The 23,156-nt window shown below is 38.0% G+C and overlaps 1 protein-coding gene across 1 annotated transcript in view; it reads left to right on the top strand.

The window, feature by feature from the left end:
* Positions 1 to 23,156, top strand: part of cita (citron rho-interacting serine/threonine kinase a) — a 149,873-nt gene that overhangs the window by 65,126 nt on the left and 61,591 nt on the right. Inside the window, exons 13-16 of the mRNA XM_017701679.2 lie at positions 16,527 to 16,697; positions 19,260 to 19,313; positions 21,820 to 21,873; positions 22,994 to 23,134. Of these exons, the coding sequence (XP_017557168.1) occupies positions 16,527 to 16,697; positions 19,260 to 19,313; positions 21,820 to 21,873; positions 22,994 to 23,134 (420 nt within the window). The remainder of the gene's footprint in view (positions 1 to 16,526; positions 16,698 to 19,259; positions 19,314 to 21,819; positions 21,874 to 22,993; positions 23,135 to 23,156) is intronic.

Genomic DNA, 23,156 nt, shown 5'->3' with positions numbered 1-23,156 from the left:
CTCACACAACCTCAAAACACATTATAACAGTTTCACATAACCTCAAAGTACCATAACACAGCCTCACACAACATCAAAACACATAATTTACAGCATTTAGCAGACGCTATTATCCAGAGCGACTTACAAAAAGTGCTATGTCTATCTACAGAAAGTATCTTTGCTAGTTACCAATAGGTTAGAAAGAAAGCTAGTCCTGAGGTCAGATACTGCTAGAAACAAAAAGTCCCTGTTGATACCCAGAGGGAAAGGAACAGAGTTAAACTCAAACAGTACAATACAATACAATGAAATACAGTACATAAGTGCAGTACAATACATTACAATGGATACTTAACTCAGTGCTCATTTAAGTGCTGTATAAAAAGATGTGTCTTCAGTCTGCGTTTGAAGGCGGCAAGAGATTCTGCTGTACGGGCAGGCAGTGGGACTTTGTTGCATCACCTGGGTGCCAGTACAGAGCACAGTCTTGATGCTTGTCTTGTGAGTGTCTTGAAGGATGCCGGGTCAAGCCGAGCTGTAGTCGAAGCTCGAAAGGCTTGTGGTACAGTTTGAGTTTTGAGCATTTCCATCAAGTATGGAGGGGCTGGTCCATTTTTGGTTTTGTAGGCAAGCATTAGGGTTTTAAATCTAATGCGTGCGACTACAGGAAGCCAGTGAAGGGAGCGCAGCAGTGGGGTGGTGTAGCTGGGAGATTGAAGACGAGTCGTGTTGCTGCATTCTGGATGAGTTGCAGAGGTTTGATGGCCTGCATAGGAAGACCAGATAAGAGCGAGTTGCAGTAGTCAAGCCTTGAGACTGCACAAGCATCTGAGTGGCCTCTCAAGTGAAAAAGGATCTAATCCTCTGGATGTTGTACAGGAGAAAGCTGCATGACCAAGTTAGGTTTGAGATGTGAGTTGAGAACGATAACTGGGCATCTAGAATCACACCAAGACTTCTTGCCTCTACAGACGCAACAATCAGAGAGTTCTCGAATGAGATGGCAAGATCATGATGAGGACCTGTAGTTGCTGGGATGAATAGCAGTTCAGTCTTGCTAGGATTGAGCGTCATGTGGTGAGCTGCCATCCATGAACAGACATCAGACAGACATGCTGAGATGCGATTGGAAACCTGTGTGTCAGAGGTTGAGAAATAAAGCATTACTTGAGTGTCATCAGCAGAGCAGTGATAAGAGAAGCCATGAGATGATATTACATCACTGAGAGAGGTAGTGTAAAGACAAAAATGAAGAGGACCCAGCACCGAGCCTTATAACACAGCCTTACACAAATGCAAAACACATCGTAACACAGCCTGACTCAATCTCATTAAACATTATAACACAGCCTCCCACATCATAACACAACCTCATGCAGCCTCATTACACATCGTAGCACAACTTCACACAAACTGGTTCCACATGATAACAGTCTCACATAACCTCTTTTGCATCATAACAGCCTCACACACCCTCAGAAAACATCATAACACATCCACACCTTCCTACAGTTATGAAATAAAAGGAGCCTGTGAAAGGTAGTTTTAAGAGCATGCATTTCATTTTTTCATCTTTAATTCATTTTAAAAAATCGAACAAAATGTTTTTGAGGTGAAACTTAGAATGTTTCTTTCGCCGCTTTGCGTCATGTGCTGATACACACACACACACACACACAAGCAACCTTACATGCACAGAATTTTCTGTGTATTGCCACGCTTCTATGAATGGGACTATTAGAAGGACAAAGTAGTAAAACCTATATTCAGTCCAGATCTTCGCTCTTGCATTGTATGATTAATAGAGAAGAGCTGGTTCTGGAGCAAGCTCAATGATGCCTGCAATTTGTGGTTGACATTCAGTACACACACACACAGACATGCTGTCTTTGTAGGAAAGATTTGTTAGGGTAGGGCACCTCATCAACTTCTAAAGAAAGCAACTTGTAAAGACGCATTTGCTTTCTTTTTTATGTTAATAATGTGAACATGTGAGTCACAAAGAGGTGCTTTAATTTTTTTTTTTACTTTAATGAAGATAAATGGAGTCGTGACCGTCTTTTTCAATGTAGCACACTGCAATGGTGAAAGAGAGCGAGGAGAACTGGAAGTATAAAGTAAAGAAAGAGTTCTGAATTTGTGAAGACATGCATGAACTCACAAGGAGGGTGAAACAGGAGAAGGTTTGGGAGAAGAGGAAATAAGAGTGACTCATTTCTGTGTGCTTGCGCACAGAGACGAGGCTCATCTCCACGGAAACAGCAGCCATAAGTGATTAGGAAGCTCTAGCATTGGTAGCAAAATTCTGTTCAGCATCTTGATGCAGAATGTTTTTTTTTTTTTCTGCACGGAAATATACACTGTATACACACATAATCTCATGCTGTGACTACCACATCTTATAGCAACACCCACCTCAGCTAATGACGCTGGGCTGTGCACTGCCAATATGTAACTGAGCCCAGTATTGGCTGTCTGTGATGCCACAGTGCAACATTCATTTAAATAAACTTTTTAACCCATGAGATTTACATTCGTTGCTCTTTTGGTCTTTGTGTAAACCGATATATCTTAGTCTCTCTTAAAGAGTCAGACTTGACAGCTATGCAAGTTGTTTTGCGGTTTAGTAAGGCTTATTATGACATGCTTGATGAGCTAGTAGGCAAATTTTCATTTGAGGTCAGGGGCACACATCTCAGAAAAAAGTTTTTTTGTTCATGCCTTGTGAACATGCCTAAAAAAATCTGTTGGCTGTTGAAAAAAGAAAAAAAAAAACAAGTGAAGGACCAGCTGCAGAACCTTGTATTCAGTTAAGAGATTTGTATAATTTTATATAAAGTTGTAAAATTTTAATGTGAAAATGAAAATTTCTGATGCACTTTGAGACTACAATAACAATGAAATAAGGGATTAATGTAGTATCATTCAGAATACTGCATTTAGTATATAAGTAAATACAAGTCATGCTATAAACTGTTCTGCATTTGAGATTTGAGATTGTTTGAGTCATACAGAAGTCGTACCAGCTTTACTGTTCTCAAGGCTTTGTTTTTTGTTTTTGGTACAAACTGTTAGCTGATGTTAATGTTAGCACATTTCCAGAAGGAGATTTAGCATTAAAATCTGGCAAGTATTAAGTATTTTTGCAATGTATTGTTTCTAATTATTCTAAATAAGAATAAATAGGAAAAATGTAATGTTTTCTAATACTTCAAAAGATTGACCTCATAAAAGACTGAGCTAATGTTGGGGAGAAGAGATTTCAGAATTTACTGCTGGCACCAGGACCCCTTCTTCCCAAAATTAAAGGATATTTTGTCAAAAAAAATTAAATGTACATGATTTTCCACTTAGTCAATCAGACATCTTTAGTATAAAATATTAGCTTCTTTAGTTTTGAATTGGAGCTAAGAGGCTATCATTGTTTTACAAACACCTGGAAGTCACCCCAGCCGATTCATATACTTGCCCAAAATGTCTTTCAGACCACACCCAGGTCTTAATTCAGGTTGCACAGACAAGTCAATGTGGTTTACAAAACCGTTTCACTCATTTGCCAGATTATTTGAATTTTTACATTCCATTAAATGGCAATGGACACATTAAGTGCTGCTCCCTTTGAGGTAGAGTGAAATATTCCAATAAAAAGAGAGCTAAGAGGAAGTCAGCTACAGCCTTGTCCTCTTCAGCAGGACGTTATGATTCCAGTTTTAGATTAAAAGTGCTAGAATGCCATCAATGCCATCCTATCAACATAATTTGAAGCAAATATCTGATGATTTTGGCACAAATTTGTGGAAATTTATTTGGTTTTGGTGGCTGTTTACTCCCCATGTTTATTAGCATGTTAGACTAGCAGCTCCAGTTCAAAACTGAAGAAACAAAATTTGGACACCAAACATGTCTTAATGAATTCACTGCATATAAGTTAAATAGAAAATCATATGAATTAGATTGTTTGCCAAGCTATCCCTTTAAAAATCTGCATTGTAATTGTAATGGAAAAGTTATCTTTTTGATTTTTGATATGCTAATCTTTATACAGACCACTGCCCTAGCAGGCACCACTCGGTGATATCAGTTGTTGGAATTTTTAATGCAGTGGGATTCCCCGTCGTTTTCACACATACAGTACCCCCAATTTCCTTAGGTGGCTTCATTAGCTTGTGTCCTGTTAAAACCTCCTCATCATTAGCTGGTAACGGCTACTGTCCTGAAATCAGATACAGTCACTCCATGATAGACAACACAGATTTAGTGATAACAGCGCACACTGAGGTGCTTATGGAAAAGGTGCTGCATGTGTCCTTTCAGGAGCCCATTCCACGATCAATTAAATGACTAATTAACCGTTTCATTGGACCCGTTGATGATTGATGGTTTAAAAAGGAGGAGAACACTCTGTCGTGTCCACACATTAGCTTTTGTCAGCATATGAAATGAAATAATGCCTTTAGTGTCACTGTGATACCATCCTACAGGCTGAGGTCTTTAGGGAGCTTCTTTGTTTCCTTCTTGCCTTAGTTTGGTCAGTGCACAATGCCCCCGCAATCGATAGCAGTCTACAGTGCTCACCCTCAGACAATCATTAGGCCCCCCATACATATTGATCTTTGGCCTACTGTCTAAATGTAGCCATAAAGTGATAGTTAAGAGGAAAATGATAATCCAAATTTAGTTGATCAAGAGTGTTTCTTTAGTTTTGCACTGGAGCTATGAGTCTAATGTAGCTGATGACTAATGAAAGTTTAAATCCCAATGAAGAGCAAAGTTCATTGCATAGCTAAAACGTTAGCAGTGGCTTGAATTTGATACACTTTTGTCTGTTTTTATCTGTTTGAGATCATTTAAAGGATTGGTTTGGTTGATTTGGTTGGTTTGATTTATTTGATTTTCATTTTCTTTTCAATCAGCCAAGATGCATTTGGTGTCCAAACTATGCTTCTTTAGTTTAGTGAGGGAGTTACAAGACTTGCATTGCTAAAACTAGAACATTAACAGACTTGTTGATGTGATTTAGGATATAGTGTTACTTACGTCAAACAGGCATATGGATTGTAGTACACTGGCAGATTCTATTAGACAGTTTCTATTTAGAAAATACTTCGGTTTGAAAATTATAAATAAACAGTTAGAGCTGGCCATTTTCTTGTTGGCCAGGTTTGGGGCATTTGCAGGCATACATACAAGCATGAATTGTGCTCTTGCTATAATTCTCTTCGGGTGATCACGCTGAAATAGAGGACGCCTTTAAAAGGAGCCATATTTTCCACACTTGCCTTAATGCTTCAGTCATCGTTTTACAGCCCTCTGTTTATCAGCCCTCGAGCCTTTTTAAATGTAATGCATTTTTAATGGGACCGTTGTGGCCTGTGGTAGGCAGGCCGATGAGAGAGAGATACACAAACACACACACACACACACACACATGCATGCATCTAATTCCCTGTGGTTGTTCTCACCTCTTGCACTCCTAGCTATTGCAGTAGCAGTAGCAGATATAAATCTCTGAATTACAGTCATTTGGCTTGACGGTGGTTCTTTAGGAAACAATTCAATGCATCATGAAATTTTGAATTACAATGATTCAGTTCAGAGTTGAACATGTTATTCAGTGTTATTTTATATCTAAAAATCCTGAATGCACAAAGGAGACTATAGTGTGGAAAACACTCAATACAAACATTACATACTAGCACAAGAAGTATGTATTTTATTTGAAAATGAATATTTAAGCCTTCATTGTATGTCTTTACAATACTCTAATTAGAGATGGCATCATACCTTTTTTCCTTACCAATACTGATATTGAAACTTAGTATCGGCCATTACCAATCCTACAACCCAAGTTGGGACGTTGTGTAAAACATAAATAAAAACAGAATACAATGATTCACAAATCCTTTTCAACCTACATTCAGTTGAATACACTACAGGACAAGATATTCAATGTTCAAACTGATAAACTTTATTGATTTTTGCAAATATTCACTCATTTTGAATTTGATGCCTGCAACATGTTCCAAAGGTGTGGCGCAAAATACGACAACGTAGCTCCCGGACTGTTGAGCAACTGAAATTGTACGTCAAGCAAGAATGGGAAAGAATTCCGACTACAAAGCTTCAACAATTAGTGTCCTCAGTTCCCAAATGCTTATTGAGTGTTTTTAAAAGGGAAGGTGATGTAACACAGTGGTAAATATGCCCATGTCTCAACTTCTTTGGAATATGTTGCAGGCATCAAATTTAAATTGAGTGAATATTTGGAAAAAATACAAAGTTTATCCGAATTATCTTGTCTTTGTAGTGTATTCAATTGAATATAGGTTGAAAAGGATTTGCAAATCATTGTATTCTGTTTTTATTTATGTTTTACACAACGTCCCAACTTCATTGGAATTGGGGTTGTATATTTCTTTTATATAAAACTGCCTAACTGCACACTACTTAAATCTGCATTGTGTAGTTTTGAGGAATTGGAGAAATCTCTGATGGAAATCTGTAATTGCATCCAATGTACCCAAAAAAACACTTGCGTAACGTCAGTTGTGCTTCAGACCCCTTCCCCGAGCGGATGAATCTGATAATTGCAAATGTGTTGATGGAGCATTCAAAAAGAGCTTAAGTCAAAACTTGATGCAAGACGTATCTTTTGAGGATGTGAGTAAATTATCCACCAGTGTTATCATATCTTTATCAGTATAAAATAAATTTTGCATTTAGACTCTAAACATTGAAGCTGCAACTCTTTTTGAGTGTGTGTGTGTGTGTGTGTGTGTGTGTGTGTGTGTGTGTGTGTGTGTATGTGTGTGTAAAAACTCCAACTTGGACCTCATATTTTATTAAATTTTTTTTTCCTGACTCACAAATGCAAATTCCTTCAGTTTTATCAGAAGCTCTTACATAATGCTGCTGTAAAGATGAGCATCTAAAAGTAGCCTGTCATGATCAGATTAAACATTCTACTACATGTCACACTAGGGACATAAACCAATTATCTGTTAACTGGCAAATAAACAATTGTTTGACTAATGCTGTGAGTTACAAAAAGTTAATGTTATGTGCTTTACAGTGGATATTTGAATAGGCAGGTTTATTAATCAATTTTAAATAAGAAGTTCAGAACCACTTTTTTTCAATGGGACCATATTGAAAGCAAACATCCACAAGTGATAAGAGACAGCTGTTTTGTCCACATTCTCAAATAGAAAGTGTGATGCGCAGTGGTGAGAGAACATCACACATGGGTTTGCAGAATTACAGAGAAGGACATGATGGACTGCAAAGGTTTTCGCCAGTTACTGAGGTACATTGAGCCTCTGTGTCCTCATCTGTCTTCACTACTTCTGGTGTCTTCTGGTACTTGCTGCACTCAGTTGGATGAAGACATTTCAAGCGACATTTTAAAAGTTAAAATGTTTACTATTGCTTTCATCAACTTGGCAGATAACATTTGCTTGGTCCAACATTATATATATATATATATATATATATATATATATATATATATATATATATATATATATATATATATATATATATATATATATAATGTACGTAAAAAGAAAAACCTGCCAGACCGATGATATAGTTCCTTTCAACGCATGTTTGCACATTCTTCTAACTGTTGAGCAAATGAATGGAATATCAACTGAACACCGATCGCATATTTAGGCCAAAAATGGGCTGATTCTGGTGTGTGACTGATTCTGATTCGGCTCTTCACTGATACTCACTAATACCGATTTGCCATCTCTAATTCAAATCTTTTTAGCATTGTTTTGTGAATGCAGTTGAATCGCCACCTTCAGATCGAAGCATGTTTACACTCCACAGTAGTAGCAGTAGGGGTGCACCCACAATCCCTTCAGAACTGAACGCCCTGTGCTTCTTTAATTAAAAAGAGAATGACGTTAAGAGTGTGTGAGTCTGACGGTGGGCTGTGCGCTGGGCTGCCAGGCCGGATGAGGATTTGCAGGCAGTGCTGGGAGTAATGGGGCTGCGGGGAGCTTTGATTTAGACGGTAAAATGCCAGAGGTAAGCCTGGGGGAACAATAGTGTTGCTGGATTTGGGCATTGGTGGCTGAGTGCTCACAGTGAGTTACTCAGGGTTACTGCATTGTTTTGTTTCGCGGTGACATTTTGGTCCGTCCTGTGTCGGCTAGGTGCTGTTCACTGTGCCTTAATGCCTTTTTCCCCCTCTTCTGTTCCTGTTCTCCATCTCCTCCCTTTTATATCATTATGCCATCCATCATTAATCCTGCCTTTATCTTCTCTGCTTCTTCCTCTCTCTCTTTCTTTCCCCTTATCTCTTGCCCTTGCATGCTGTATCTTCTTACTGCATCTCATTATATCTGTTATATTTTTGCCACCAAGATTTTTCTTATCTTTAGAGAATACTAGAAATTACCACTTTTTCTTTTATGATACTGATATTGAAACCTTGAATATAGTTCAATTCAATGTCTTTGAAAAGCTTTTGATCCTTCTTATGATAAGGTACTTTTTCAAGGCAGGGGATGTTTGTGCACTATGGAAGCAGGGAACTGTAAACCTGTGAAATCTTATGTCATTCTGTAGTTACCATCATGCCCATATGAGGAACCCTGGGTAATCACTGCTTTTGCACCCTGTGGTAAAGAAAGAAGTTCCATGTTTTGTCCTATATAGATTTTTCCTCTGAGTGTCACTGGATTATCTGAATTACAAGGTAATTTGGGATTGAAATATGAGCATTTCTGCATCCATGCTAATAGCAAGCTACCACTCCTGCACACAAAAATGACATCGCTTGAAAGTAAGTTTACTGAGCTTCAACATTATTATGCAATAACACCAACTCCAAATGTACTCTACTACTGCTAAAGCAACTTAATCAGTACATTTGACAAAGCTTTCTAATTTGTTCAGGCTATTTTGATTAGGTTGCCAGTCCCACTAAAATAATATCAGGCATGCTAAAAAAATCTCTCTAGGCAGACAGTTGAAGGTAGTAAATACTTACTTGCAAAAGGGTTAAAAATAATAAGCCTTTTAATTGAATTAATTTATCTTTTTCATTGAAGCACTTCAATTAAAGCCCCTGTCAACATGCTTTCAAATTTTTAATGGTTTGTTTTAATAGAAGATTGCTCCCTATTCTCAGAACTGTGTGGGTGTGTCAGAACGCACAGTGATGAACAGTGAGGTCTCCCTGGAAGTATAAACAGCCTGATACCAGTGGGGAGTGACACCGTCACTGATGCTAGAGATGGCACAAGCAGGAAGCAGGATCAATGGAGTTCAGTTGTGCCTCAAACGAAAGCCCCATGCATGAAAATAGTTTGTAGCACCAAACAGTCTACTCTCCATCAGTTTCTGAATGGTGAGTGAAAAGTGCAAAGTGCAGAACAGATTGTCTAATGGTCTGAGCTCACACAGGTTCCCCTTTGAGAAGCACTTGTCACTTGCATTGGCACCCAGCGTCTTTGGAAACTTTTCCAATTGGTGGGCGTCATACATTGAGCTAATGTATCATTTTACTCCTGCAGTTAAAGTAGTCCGCTAGCTATCGTGCTCGTAAATGAAGTTGACTGCTATAAGTACCAGCCTGCAGCAGGTGACTAATTCAAGTAGGAAGCAGCATCTAGGTACACTACAAACAGCGGTGTAATAACCCTTCAAAACATGTGCCGTTAACACAACCTGCTTGCTCTGACTTTTGGTTAGAACAGCTTCAGTGTCTAGTAGAGGCTGAGACTAGCATGAAGGAAGAGAGGAATGGCTTCATCAATAAGAATGAGGTCAAATTTTTGTACAATAACTGCTATAATGCCCACCGAACTTTCTGAAGCATGCCTCTCTGGACTTCTTGGTTTTATGTATGTTTATCCGTTTTGTGATTTTACAGCAATATACCATGAGACTCCCTGTGGTGCTGTGGTTTTGCACAAAACAGTGAAGTCAGCCTCAAGTGGCTCGCTGCTTTTTACAAATTTGAGAAACTTTGGAACCTTAATACATAATATTATTTATGTGTGCAGTCAAATGTGTATTAAGTATTTTATAATCACTAAGTTGAAACTATCCATTCTAGACTTACCGATTCATATAAAGAAATGGTAATACAAATACACGTCACAACAGCAACCGAAACTTATCTTTGCCACACACCAAAGAAGTTACGTAGATAGGAGACAATGGTTCTTTCTTTGGTCTGTTTAGATGTCTTTGGGTTTTGTTACGTTTTCTGCTGATATTAGCCAGATACTGATAACTGATCCACACAGACATGTGGACTCCGTCACACTCAGAGACTGACACAGTCTGTGAGGTGAGTGTGTGTCTGTAGGGGTTCTCAGCAGGATTTACTGTGTGATTGATGTGTCATCTATCAGGCAGACTCCTTCCCTCCTCCAGTCTTTCACTCTCTTTTCCTCCCTCTCCATCATTCTATCTCTAATCTCTCTGTCTGCATCCTTTTCTCTTGCCTTCCTTTGCTTTCCTCAGCTGTCAGTCACCACTCTCCTTTTTCTCTTTTTCTTCCCTCTTTTCTCCTGCTCAGGGATAGAAAGATAAAAATTTGCCACTTGCCACTTGGGCTATGAGGCCAAAGAATCTTATGGCCATAATAATAGGAACGTGTTTATTGTAAATGGACTGCTCTACCAAATAGTTCAAACTGCAGTCTCACAGTATATTATATAATGATCTTTTTCAAACCAAGGGATTAATCGAGATAGTAATAAGCTAAATATGTGCAAAATCATCATTTCTGCTGGGAGATCTCAAACCCTTACCCATAAATTTCAACTTGTGAGGCACATCTTCTGTGTGGTATTTTCCAGAGCTTTCCCTCTTGTTTTCTATGGCCTGATGCTTCACAGGTTCAGGAATTCATGTGATTAAAGTTTATCTACATTCATTTAACTTAAAGCTAACGCTAAGCAAATTTTCTTTTTGCATTTTTTGCGACTTTTGTATCCAAGTGAATCAACATTTTTGCCAGGCAGATGTTGCTTGTGTTAAATGTGCTAGCAGCTTTGCTCTAAAGCTGTTTTCGCACCTGTTTCATTTACTGAAGTCCAAATCAGAGTTTGTGTTTTTGGGGACATTGCATCTTTTTCGTTTGGTTGGTTTTACATTGCAATGGCAGAAGTACACCAAATTACATGAGAGTAACAAAAAGCAACAATTATAAACCTTACTTGATATATGCTTCATTGCTTAGCTATTATTCTATCACTTGTCTACCTTTATTAGCAGCTCATGCTACAAGAGCGATATGAGCCTCTGTAAGTCAGCCATTAAGATTATGCAGACATTACGGTACTGATATGCTGAAAAAAAGCATAAAAGCATGCTCTGATGTTGAATTCCCTTGTTTGTGGATATAAAACATTGCCACCAACAGAATCTGGGTACATCTGAAAGCGAATCATGTGCTGCATCTTTTGCTGAACCATGGTCCAGCTGTTTGCACCTGTTAAAACAGACCAAACAAAAAGATTGACAGGTCTGTGCTAATCTAGGCAGGTGTGAAAGCACCGTTAAACTCACTGTATGATACATCCAATTGTTCAGAATTCTTGAAGTGGCCCTTATACACTTAATATTCTCAGGAAGATATACTAAGATATAATTTATGATGCTTATGTTAGCAGCAGTCCTTACAGTAATTTATTGAGAAGGAAATAGCCAACGACAGTAATGTTACTGTTCCTGCCTTTAAAGAAAGCATAGCAGTTATGCTGATTAAAATGATAAACAACTGATCTTTGGTACAATACAAACTCTTTTCTTGAAACAGTTCAGAAACAGCTGCCTTCAAAAAAAAAGTCTATGAGTAAAATTTCAAGCTTACAGTGCTGTTTCTGAATGAAACCAAGTTCAATCTTTTTAGGTGAGTTTGGGGATCTCTCCTCTGCAGCATAAGCATATTTATTCATCTGTTTCATACTAACATGATTAAATGCTGTGACAGATTGCTTGTGGAGTTTACAGCACTTCCTGTGCTCATGCTGCGCTGCTCTCACAATCAGAGTCCCGGTGGGCACACGCTTAAATAAATTACCCACAAAGACATGCACAGATAATGGGAAATGTATGTATTACTATATTATTATTATATTTGAGTAATAATATTTTTATGCATTACTTTGTACCTTGTTACCCCCAACACTGGTAAAATAGTAAATATAGTTTATTAGTTTTTCTATTAGTGCCGTCAAGTTGATTCCGCCTCCTGGAGACATATGGAAAGTGTTTCTCCAGAATATCCTGTCTTCTGTTTGGTTCTTTAAGCTTTTCAATCACTGATATATGATTCCTCTGATTGTATCCATCCTTCTTGTAGCAGCCTGTCTAACTTTCACATCTATGAAGAACCTCAGAGAAGACCATAGCTTTAACACTTTCGATTTTTGTTCAAATAGACAAATTGCTGCATTTGAGCAGCAATTCGTCCTTCACCATGTTCTGCCATGTGCCAGTCTGTGTGGTATTTCTTGAGTGCTAGATCCTTCGTTGTTAATAATTTGTCAGAGTAGGCGAAAGCTAGTTATCAATTTAACTGTTGTCATAGTCTTAGTTTTGTATATAGTTATATTGAGCTGCAATACCATCTTTTTTGTTCTGTTCTTTGAATTTCTTTATAAGAGGCATCAGGTCTTTCTATAAGTGGATGACTACAGTGTATCTTTATTATTTCATTCTGAATTTCTTGTTATTCCCAAAACAACAAAATTCAATAGTCTTGTCTAATTTATAATATTTTGATTTATATTTCCTACTATTATTTAAGCAAACATCAGTAATAATTAATAACAAGTGATATCAGACCTTTAGCCAGTAGTGTATATGATTCCCAATTGAAGCCATAATCAAGTGGAGGATGGTGACATTTACAAGTAACACTGGGTGAACACATTCACTCATTTTTCTGACTCTAGAATCTCTGGAAATGTTTTCCCGCCGTCTCCAAGATCAATCCTGACATTTTAATCCCCATGTGCTTCACGCTGGCTGTTGACTCAGAAGTTTGACTTTAATAAAAGGAGCGTTTTGACGGCAACAGGCGTGAGGAAAACAATGTGCTGTTACATCTCGCACTCCCTGAAGTCTGTCTCTCTCTCTCTCTTTGCAACTCAGACAGAACTTGTCACTACTTTCAGCATTGTGACTCGCGCTTTGTGGCTCTTCTCTTCACTCTCTCCTCTCACTTAGAGACTTTCTGGGTGGTGTATTTGCAGGAATACAGAACCACTTCAGTAATTAAAATTTTAATACGAGAGTAATGAGTGGCGGGCGGTGAGACATTCTGGCTGAAGAGACAGAGATGAACAGCCCTGCAGGGGCTTGAACCCAGCTGAATTGAGCTGCTGCTGTGTGTTACTGCGTCTGGATCTGTCTTTGTTTTCACATTGTGACCTCTACTAACTCACTTTTCTTACAGTTCACATTATGCATGCTAAATTTGCTTTAGGAAGTAAATTACCACATGCTGTCACTGCCAGTATAAAGGCATTTAGAGAGACATCAGTGTAAACAGCATTGAAGCTGCGAGGCAAATGCAGTAAGCAAGTAATGGAAGCTTCTACTTCATCAATTAGTGTCATGCATACTGTACGCCCAAGTTATTAAATACTTTTAGGGCTGGACCGAACAGCATTTTACAGGCTTTGAATGCTTGTTGATTTAAATGAGTACTTATTCTCAAAACCAGCATTAAAAGCAATCGTCTATGAAGCATTTTAATTAAATAGACACTCTTCTTTAATCTGTGTTTCTGTCCACATAAATATACATCTTACAACTGTCAGTGAAGCAGACACTCCATAGAGATCCAGTCAAACCACACACTTCCACTTTGCCTCCTTTTTTTGAGATTTTTAGTTTTCTAAAAAAATATTCTAAATCTATGGAAATTTTTCGCTTTCTGACCTGTTGTTTCTGTTCTGATGAGCTGCCTTTTCCTCAAGTCATTTACATAAATGTTTTGATTAGATAAACTGAAACAGAAGATTGCTAAAGATGCTCTGATGGTTGTGGTTCTTCTTCTTCTGATTTTATATATATATACAGAATGCATTGATTTGCAAATCTCATAGACCCATGTTTTATTCTCAATAGAACATAGAACACATATCAGATGTTGAAAGTGAGACATTTTACCATTTCATGAAAAACATTTACCTCAATTAGAACTTAATGGCAGCAACGCATCCCAGAAAAGTTGGGACAGGGCCGTGTCTATCATTGTGTAGCTTCCCCTCTTCTTTTAACAACAGTCTGTACACATCTGAGAAGTGAGGAGACCAATTGCTGGAGTTTTGGAAGAGGAATGTTGTTCCATTCTCATCTGATGTAGGATTCTAGCTGCTCTACAGTCCTGGGTCTTCTTCACCAGATTGTTTATTTCATGATGTGCCAAATGTTTTCTATTGATGAAAGGTCTGGACTGCAGTTCAGCACCTGGACTCTTCTTCTGTGAAGCCATGCTGTTGTGATGGATGCCATATGGGGTTTAGCATTGTCTTGCCAGAATATGCATGGCCTTCCCTGAAAGAGACGTTGTCTGGATGGGAACATGTATTGTTCTAAAACCTCTAAATACTGTTCAGCATTGATAGTGTCTTTCCAGATGTGTAAGCTGCCCATACCAAAGGCACTAATGCAACCATTAGAGGTGCAGGCTTTTGAACTGTGCACTGATAAACTGGATGGTCCCCTCCTCCGCAGCACACAGCCTCTGTGGTTTCCAAAAAGAAATTAAAAATTTGATTAATATGACCACAGAACAGTTTTCCCATTTTGCCTCAGTCCATTTTAAATGAGCTTTGGCACAGAGAACATAGCAGCGTTTCTGGATCGTTTCTTCTCCGTCCACCTCTGACTGTGGTTTGAGTGATCCAATCGTAATCTGCTCACAGCGTCCTGGGGGATGTTTATAACCGGCTTTTCATGCAGTCAAGTGAAATCCAAATGTGATCCAATCACCTATAATGCATGGTAATGCAAGGTGTAAACAGGCCCTAGGAGCAACAGCTCAGCCACTGAGTGGTAGACCACGCAAAACCCACAGAGCAGGGCTGCTGAGTGCTGAAGCACATAAAAATCACTTGTCCTCTGTTGCATCATTCACAACAAGTTCCAAAGTCTCTCTGGAAGCAACATCAGCACAACAACTGGATATCAGAAGCTTCATGACATGGATTTCCAATACTGAGCACCTGCATAAGATCGCTATGCACAGTTGCACTGGCTGCAAAGGTGTAAAGCACACTCTCACTGAACAAATCTGGGTTTGACATATTCCCAGAGAACACTACCTACCAGAATACATAATGCCAGCAGTGAAGTTTGGTGAAGAAGAGAAAATTATTTGGGGCTGTTTAGGGTTGTGATCATCCCCTTAGTTTCAGTGAAGGGTAATGTTATTGCTACAGCACCCAAAGACAATTTAGACAACAATTACTAAAATTTTTAACTGCCTGCATTTAGGCTTCTCAGTGCTCAGACTATAGATTTAGAATATGAATGTACAAACTGTACCCTAAGCATGCCCCAGTGCTTTGCTGTTATAGGTTGTTATTCTATGAAGTACCAGAAACCCCATCATGTATATAAATTGAAGACCATCCATCTCGTGGATGAATGACAGCCAGTGTGTATGCTAATCAGAAACATTAAAAACACCCAAGCCCACAGCATGTGATCCCTACGACATATTCACCTTAATCCATCTTCACCAAAGCATCCATACGGCCTTGTAGCCCACGCTGCATCTAAAAAAAAAAACCTCGATTACTCACTGTTGGCTGCACTCTGCAATGCACCTGACTCACTTTTGCTCTCATTAACCTGCCTGGTCCCTATCAGCAGACAATTTCACATCATCAGATGCTCTCTTGTTATTGCTCAAGAAGTGGAATGATTAATTTTGACCTCCTGAAGCTCATCATAACCTCTCCTTTGACTAGTCCGTGTCTCCCCCAGCTCCCTTTATTTACATTTATGGCATTTGGCTGACGCTCTTATCCAGAGTGACTTACAGTTTGATCATTTTACACAGGTAGGCGAAGGTGGTGTTAGGAGTCTTGCCCAAGGACTCTTATTGGTGTAGTGTAGGGTGTTTACCCAGGTGGGGATTGAACCCCAATCTACAGCGTAGAAGGCAGACATGTTACCCACTACACTAACCAACCACTTTATGAAGAAGTGCTCACAAAAAAACACATTGAGACATCAGTGAAGATTAAGAGGCTTTTGTGATTATGCTGAGGCTTCCATGACTTCCGTTTCTTAATGGGAGGACATCTCTCTTATACCGTGCAATTATTCATTTAAGCATGTGTCCCAATCAAATAGACATTTGATTAAATTAAATATAACTCATTTTTTTTCATCAGTGATTGAAACTCTTTTCCCCCACCCACCCTGTGAATATATGTGCCCAGTCTTTTCATTTCTTACTTTGTGTATCGAGTTGACTTTGTAATGTGAAATTTGATATTGTATTGTGATGCAAAAAGGTGAAAATGTCCTTCTGTGGCTGCCGTTCTCAGGAGTACCATGCCCAGCTGGAGGAGATGCAAGTTACGATCAGGCAACTGGAGGAGGATCTGTCGGCTGCCCGGCGCCGTAGTGATCTGTACGAGTCCGAGCTCCGAGACTCGCGCCAGACCAGCGAGGAGCTCAAGAGGAAAGCTGCGGACTACCAGCAGAGGATCCAGAAGGTTTGTGTGAGAAATAGTAAATAAATAAATAAACAAATGAGTGAGTGAGTAAATGACAGTGAGTGAGTAGACATAGATGAGCATGTGAATCAATGAATAAGATTGAATGAATCAGAAAGATAGTGAATAAATGAAAACATACATGAGAAAGTACAAGAATAACTGAATAAATGAATGAGTAAATTATATTTAGGAGAATATGTACATGAGTAAGTAAGTAAATGTATGAATGGATGAGGCAGTTAACAATTGTAAATGAATGTATGTAAATGAAGGAGAAAACTAATGAGAACAAGTGGAATAAATGAGTGAATTAGTAAGTGAATAAGGTAAAGTGTGAGTAAATAAATAAATCATATATAATGAAGAATCTAAACCTCTTCAGAAAGCAGGGAGCAGCTACATGTCTGGAGAGAAGACGTTTTTGTTGTGTGCAGGTACCAGACATTTAGCCAGCCTGTAAAACAATGGAATGACACAGTTTTATAGGCTGGACTGATGCCAAGATTAGGCCCAGCCTATACATGACCAGTGACAGGAGTGACATACGACACCATGTAGGGGTTAATGAAAATAGGCAGAACAGAATATTCTAAATACAATCACAGCACATGCACAAATAATACTGTATACAATAATATATGACACAGCACTGAACACATTACACAGCAATACATGTCTTCAGTAGTGAGTGAAGAGATGAAAGAGTGAATCAGTGAGTTAATGACCGACATACGCAAGCTCTGATTGCATGAGTGCGTGAGTAAGCAAGTGAATGCTAGTGAATAAAGGAATGTAATAGTGAGTGAATCAGTGACTAAATCAATGGAAGAGGGAGTCAGAGTTGGTCCCAGTGGAGGTGATGGGAAACAAACATCTGAAGAGTTTAGAGCCTCTAAAAGCTCCCTCACAGAAAGCTATTACATGAAATGATTACAAATATACTATCTGATTCCTGAGGCATTGTTTTACAGTAGATTTTGGCCTAAAACTAAATACTTAAAATCTATCAATGGCGGAGAGGTACATGCAGGGTGTTGTAAGGCAAAACAGATGCCAAAAAAAAACACATGATTTCAGATTCACCACTATTTTACCATTGTCACCATTACATATAAAACCTTAGATGAATGTGTATTTTTCTAAAATTTCCATTCATGTACTGAATTTAACATATTGGGGAAAATGATGTGCCATAACTTTTGCACAGGCCATGTTTAATGTTTAGTCTTTTACTTTAGTATGTTAATTCAGCAAAAAAAAAAAAAAAAAAAAAAAGTAGCAAAGCTGTATGAAAATTCTCTGTAGAGGATGTGAACCTGTTTTCACTTAGAAAATCAACAAAACCTGTTATTTGACCTGGGATGACCAAAAATTTGCATACATCACAGGATGCCCATGTTTAATCTAGAAAGCTGTTAACATGTAAACATTTACTACTGTTAGCTTGATGTATAACTTATGACAAATCCCTATTACCAGGATAACTAAACTAGCATACTCTTAGCAAAACTAAGCTAATTCAAAGCAAATAACAAGGTGTTCGCATCAAACAATGCTGTGTAAGCACGTGCTAGGATCTATATCGTCATAGTGATATCCAACATTGCATTTTAGGTCAATATCATACAGCTCTTATTCACACTAACATCAAGCTAAATAAAAGATTTAGACAAAATGCATGCAAAGGTTACAGCTGGTTGGACATCTTTTATGATGTACAAAAACAGTCCACCGGACTTTCTGAATCGTGCTGTTCTCTGTTTTTGTCTGGAATTGTTTATTTTATTGAGTTTCATCTGTCTTGTGATATTAGCGCAGTAAGCCAGGAGACTGATGGTTTTTGCACAGCGTAAAACAGGGTCAAATGTAGCAGCTGTAACAGCCTCGAGTGTCTGAGTGCTTTTACAGCACATTAATACATAATGTAATTTATGTGTGTAATCAAATGTGTGTATTGAGCATTTGATTGCTTCAGACATGCCTCAACTTCATTTTAAAACTGAAACTTTCCATTCTATATGTACCAAATCCAACCTTATACAGAGATGATAAAACATGTGCATGTGTCAAAGCAGCATCAGAAACTAGTGTTTTCCACGTACCAAAGACATAGGGTTCATGCTGTCATAGACAGTTTGTTCCATTTAGACATTGTTGATCTGCGTTGATCTCCGCTTACTTAGGATGGCAGTGTTCTCACATGCTTTAATGAACCACACTTGCACCAACAGAACAATTGCACAAGGGTTCATTTTAATCAAACAAAACCTGCCAACCTGTAAACACACAAATGTGAAATGTATGGTCTCTGCTCTGTGCTCTGTAGCATAATTAAGCTTTTCACCATAGCAGAAGGATGACACCCCCCTACTCCACCCCTCCCACTGAGACATCCAATGACAGCAGTGTTCATTCATTAAAAATCAGCACCCAGAAAATGATCTGTTCTTCAAAGAGGAATAAATGACAAGATACAAAATGTATAGTATTTGTTTTATATTCTTCATAGTTGTCTTTGTGCACAGGGAAATCTATGAAATTGTGTTTGTGTGTCATCAGGCAAAAGAGCAGGGCAAAGCTGAGGCGGAGGAGCTGCTCACTAAGCTGGAGAAGGTAAGAGCTTCCACCGACCTACACACATCTTCTGTGTTTCTCCCCTAAAACAATAAAAGCATTAATGTCTGAGCATCCCTGAGTCTGGGGTGTCTTCTCAGTCTAACTCAAAGAATCTCAAATGCCATCACTCAGCTTCAAGTCTCATAAATACTCATTTACAGACTTACAGGAGAGATTTAGCCATTTCCCACAAAGGAGACATACCAGGCTGCACATGTGTTGCGACCATGTCCATGTGAGTGAGAGAGAGAATGAGTCTGTGTAGGCATCAATCACCCTAGATTGCTCAATCATCACTTGCTACTCTCGCACTCTTGGCTTTTTCCCCCTCATACAGTGATCACTTACAATTCAAGTTGGTGTTTCATGTTAATGACCACACTCTTTGTGAAGCTGCTACTCTAATGTGATGATAGTCAGTCATTGCCACTCAATCCATGGTGAAGGGTTTTTGTCACAAGTGCTTTTCATTGATAAAAAAAAAGTTAGACAGCTGGTAACACTGACATTTATTGTTTAAAAAGACAGCTTTGACCCCACTATGGTTTCTGTGTGTCAGTATACTGATGAGCTTTTCTCTATAATTACTACAGATTCAACTTAATAATAACTGGGAATTTAACCTCCTCAAACTACAAGGGCCAATACTCTCAAAAATGAACAAACTGGTTTGTTTGATTTACGAGTAGCTGGTTCACGAACAATGGAAAAAATGAATGAAAGTACATTTCAGTGAAAACTGTTCATTTTGATATAACGACAATTACTTTCAAATGAAATCCAAAAAACTGGGCTGAAATGTTTGTTTTGCTCAATTAACATTTAAACCTTATGTTGAGGTCATAAAGTTTGTGTATACTGACTCTACTCTGTTTGAATAGAATTGTGTGGCACAGATAAATTAAGTTCATACAGCCGTTTCCTGGTTTGTGCGCATGTGGGCTCACACTTCTGTTTTGTTCACATAACCTCATAACTTACATATTAGTTTCATGTTATATATAATAGTTCATAGTAAGTACTGGCTGGGGTTTAACGATACACATTTTCAGGCAATTTGTGACACTGAGGTCAAGATTCAATAGGTAAAAAAATAGACATCAAAAACACAAAAGAATTTGTAACTTATAAGCAAAAAAGCCTCCTTTTCACCCATTTTATTCTGATGTGATGCACCAAGATGCCTTTTTTTAATCATTGTTGGTGGTTTCCACAAAATACGGCAAAAAGTGATATGCTAAAAAGAAGTTAAAGGGTGTTTTGGCAATGCAGATGTGATTTTTTTTTTTTTTTTTTTTAATTATTTTGGTTAGGATTTTTGAGTACAGAATTTCAGGGCTATAAATACACTTTTTGAGCAGGTAGCACTGATATTAGAATTGTTGCAATTGTTGTAGCACAAATAGCAGCAATGTTGTAGCACTGAGAAAAATGCCAATACTCAATACTCCTGAAATGTATTAATCCTAAGATTTTTAACAGTAAAACCAACAGCGACAGCATGTACAAAGTTTAAATTGTAATATTTGTTTTGTAATAATGATATGTACAGATAACTCTATAATCCAGTTTGCCAGCAACCTTGGTTTTTGTGTTTTTGAGAGAAAGGGAACCGACAACAGCAAGAGCTCACCAATGCATGTGTATTAACAGTCACAAAGGGAATTAATTTATTGTCTAACGGTTCAGTGTTGTTTAATATTATTTTTATTGTAATTAGTTATTTTGAAAATGGGTATAGGCTAAGGATAGCTAGAACAGTAGAAGCAACAAATAAAAGTATGTCTTTGTACTAGTGATGGGCAATACAACAATATCATTGTCATGATAAACAATATGCTTTTCTGAGCATATTGTGGATACCGTCTGTAAACAGATCAACTGCAGGCACAAGCCTCTTATTTACAAAAAATTCTGTCTTGTTCTGTAATGTTGAGATGGACTACAACTACCATAAGCACTGAAACTGCACATGAGGAAATGGCTTGAGCAGCTGGAAAATGTTGTTTGATAGTGCACACATGAAGAAGTGGAATTTGTTCACAAATTTTATAACTTCCATGAGTGCTAGGACTAGATAAAATATTTGGATGGAGAAACTACATAGGTATGCACACGCAAAAGTCTTTGAAAACTTGTGACTGTGACTTTTTTTGTGTTTCTGTAAAAATCTTCCTAGCAAGTACTGTAGCTATTCTACTATAGAACCCCCATAGTTACTAAATCATAGGATTAAAGATTAATTGCTGTATAAAAAGCTTGTGGTTTAGGTATTTAAACCAACTGTCTACCACAAATCTGGTACCACCATTTCAGCATCTGTGCATGCTTGAGCATTTTTATTTGCTCTCTCCCTCATGTTGTAAATAACAACAGCCCGGAGTGTTGTAAATAACAACAGTCTGCAGTGCCCTTCAGTGCAGGTTTCAGATTGTGTGTCTGCATGAGATGATACTCTAATGTCCTTGGCTGATGTTATGAGGCCTTGTGTTTTTTTTTTCAGACTAACGCAGAGCAGCAGCTGAAGATCCAGGAGCTGCAGGATAAGCTGTCTAAGGTAGTGCTCTTCAGTTAGTTAAAGTAAATGGATATGATATGGTCTTATAAATATAAAGCACAAATAAGGCATTCTGTTCTTTGGTTATGAGAAAAAGAGAGTGAAGTGTGTGGGTGCTAAGCTCTGAAAGGTAGTAACATTTTGTAACTAATATTCTTTATAAAGAAGCAAAAGCTACAACCAATAATATTGATCAATATAACTTTATTTGGTCAAGCTTTAAACAGACTCTAAAAGTTATAATTTTTTGTTTGAATTTTTTGTTTGAATAAACAACAGATGCTCTGGCTTAAACAATATAAATATAAATCAAGCCACTTCAAAAGTAATTGTATAGCTTTACATTAAAACATGTAATTAACGGTAAAACATGTTTGTTGTTTAAAATAGCATCCCATTCGTGAATATGGTCCCTTTTTAAGATGAAAAGAAGCTTTGTTGGGGGTATATCCTCTGATTCAGATAAATTTGTGAAACCTTAATATCAGCCTGTTGATAAATTGTTTGAGCCATACTGAGTATTTCTGACATTACGTGCATGTCTTACAGTGCTACTTTAATTGTTACACTTCATAAAATGTTATCTTGGCAGGTAAAATTATCCTTAATATGAATATAATATTTCCAATATTATATATATATATCATTATGAGGTGCTTGAGCTTACTCTAGGCGTATCTATGTTATTTCTAGACCTTTTTAAAATTAATTTTAAGTGATTTTAGTAATTATCTCACTTTTTTCAGATGATTTTGCTTGTTATACTTGAAATAAGCCAAATTATCTGCCGATATGATGAGATAATGTGACTTAGTAAATTAAACTAAGTTTAATTTAATAATTTCATTTTAATTCTGAGTCTTATAATAAGCTTTTAACAATCTCAAAATGACACTTAAGTTACAGTGACGAGATTTAAGTTTTCGTTAAGATTTCAATAGGTTCCTCAACACCAGCTGGTCCAGCATTTTCTGCTAATATCAGTCCAGTACCTATATCCATTAATACCAACATAATGGTTGTGGAAAAGTTTGCTTTTCAACGTTATTCCCCATTGCTTGCTAGGAAAACCGATGTGTGGCTTGGATGTATACCAATTGTTAACCTTTGAACCCGACAGGCTGTGAAGGCCAGCACAGAGGCTACCGAGCTCCTACAGAACATCCGTCAGGCCAAAGAGCGGCTGGAGCGTGAGCTGGAGCGGCTGCGCTGCAAATCTGACCCCAGCGATACCTTACGTAGACGTCTGCGCGAGACTGAGGCACTGTTCACATACTACACAC

This window comes from Pygocentrus nattereri, chromosome 23, assembly GCF_015220715.1.
Source record: "Pygocentrus nattereri isolate fPygNat1 chromosome 23, fPygNat1.pri, whole genome shotgun sequence".
In the NCBI taxonomy this organism is placed as follows: Eukaryota; Metazoa; Chordata; class Actinopteri; order Characiformes; family Serrasalmidae; genus Pygocentrus; species Pygocentrus nattereri.
Note: the sequence above shows the minus strand (reverse complement) of the source record. Positions and strands in the feature narration are given on the sequence as shown.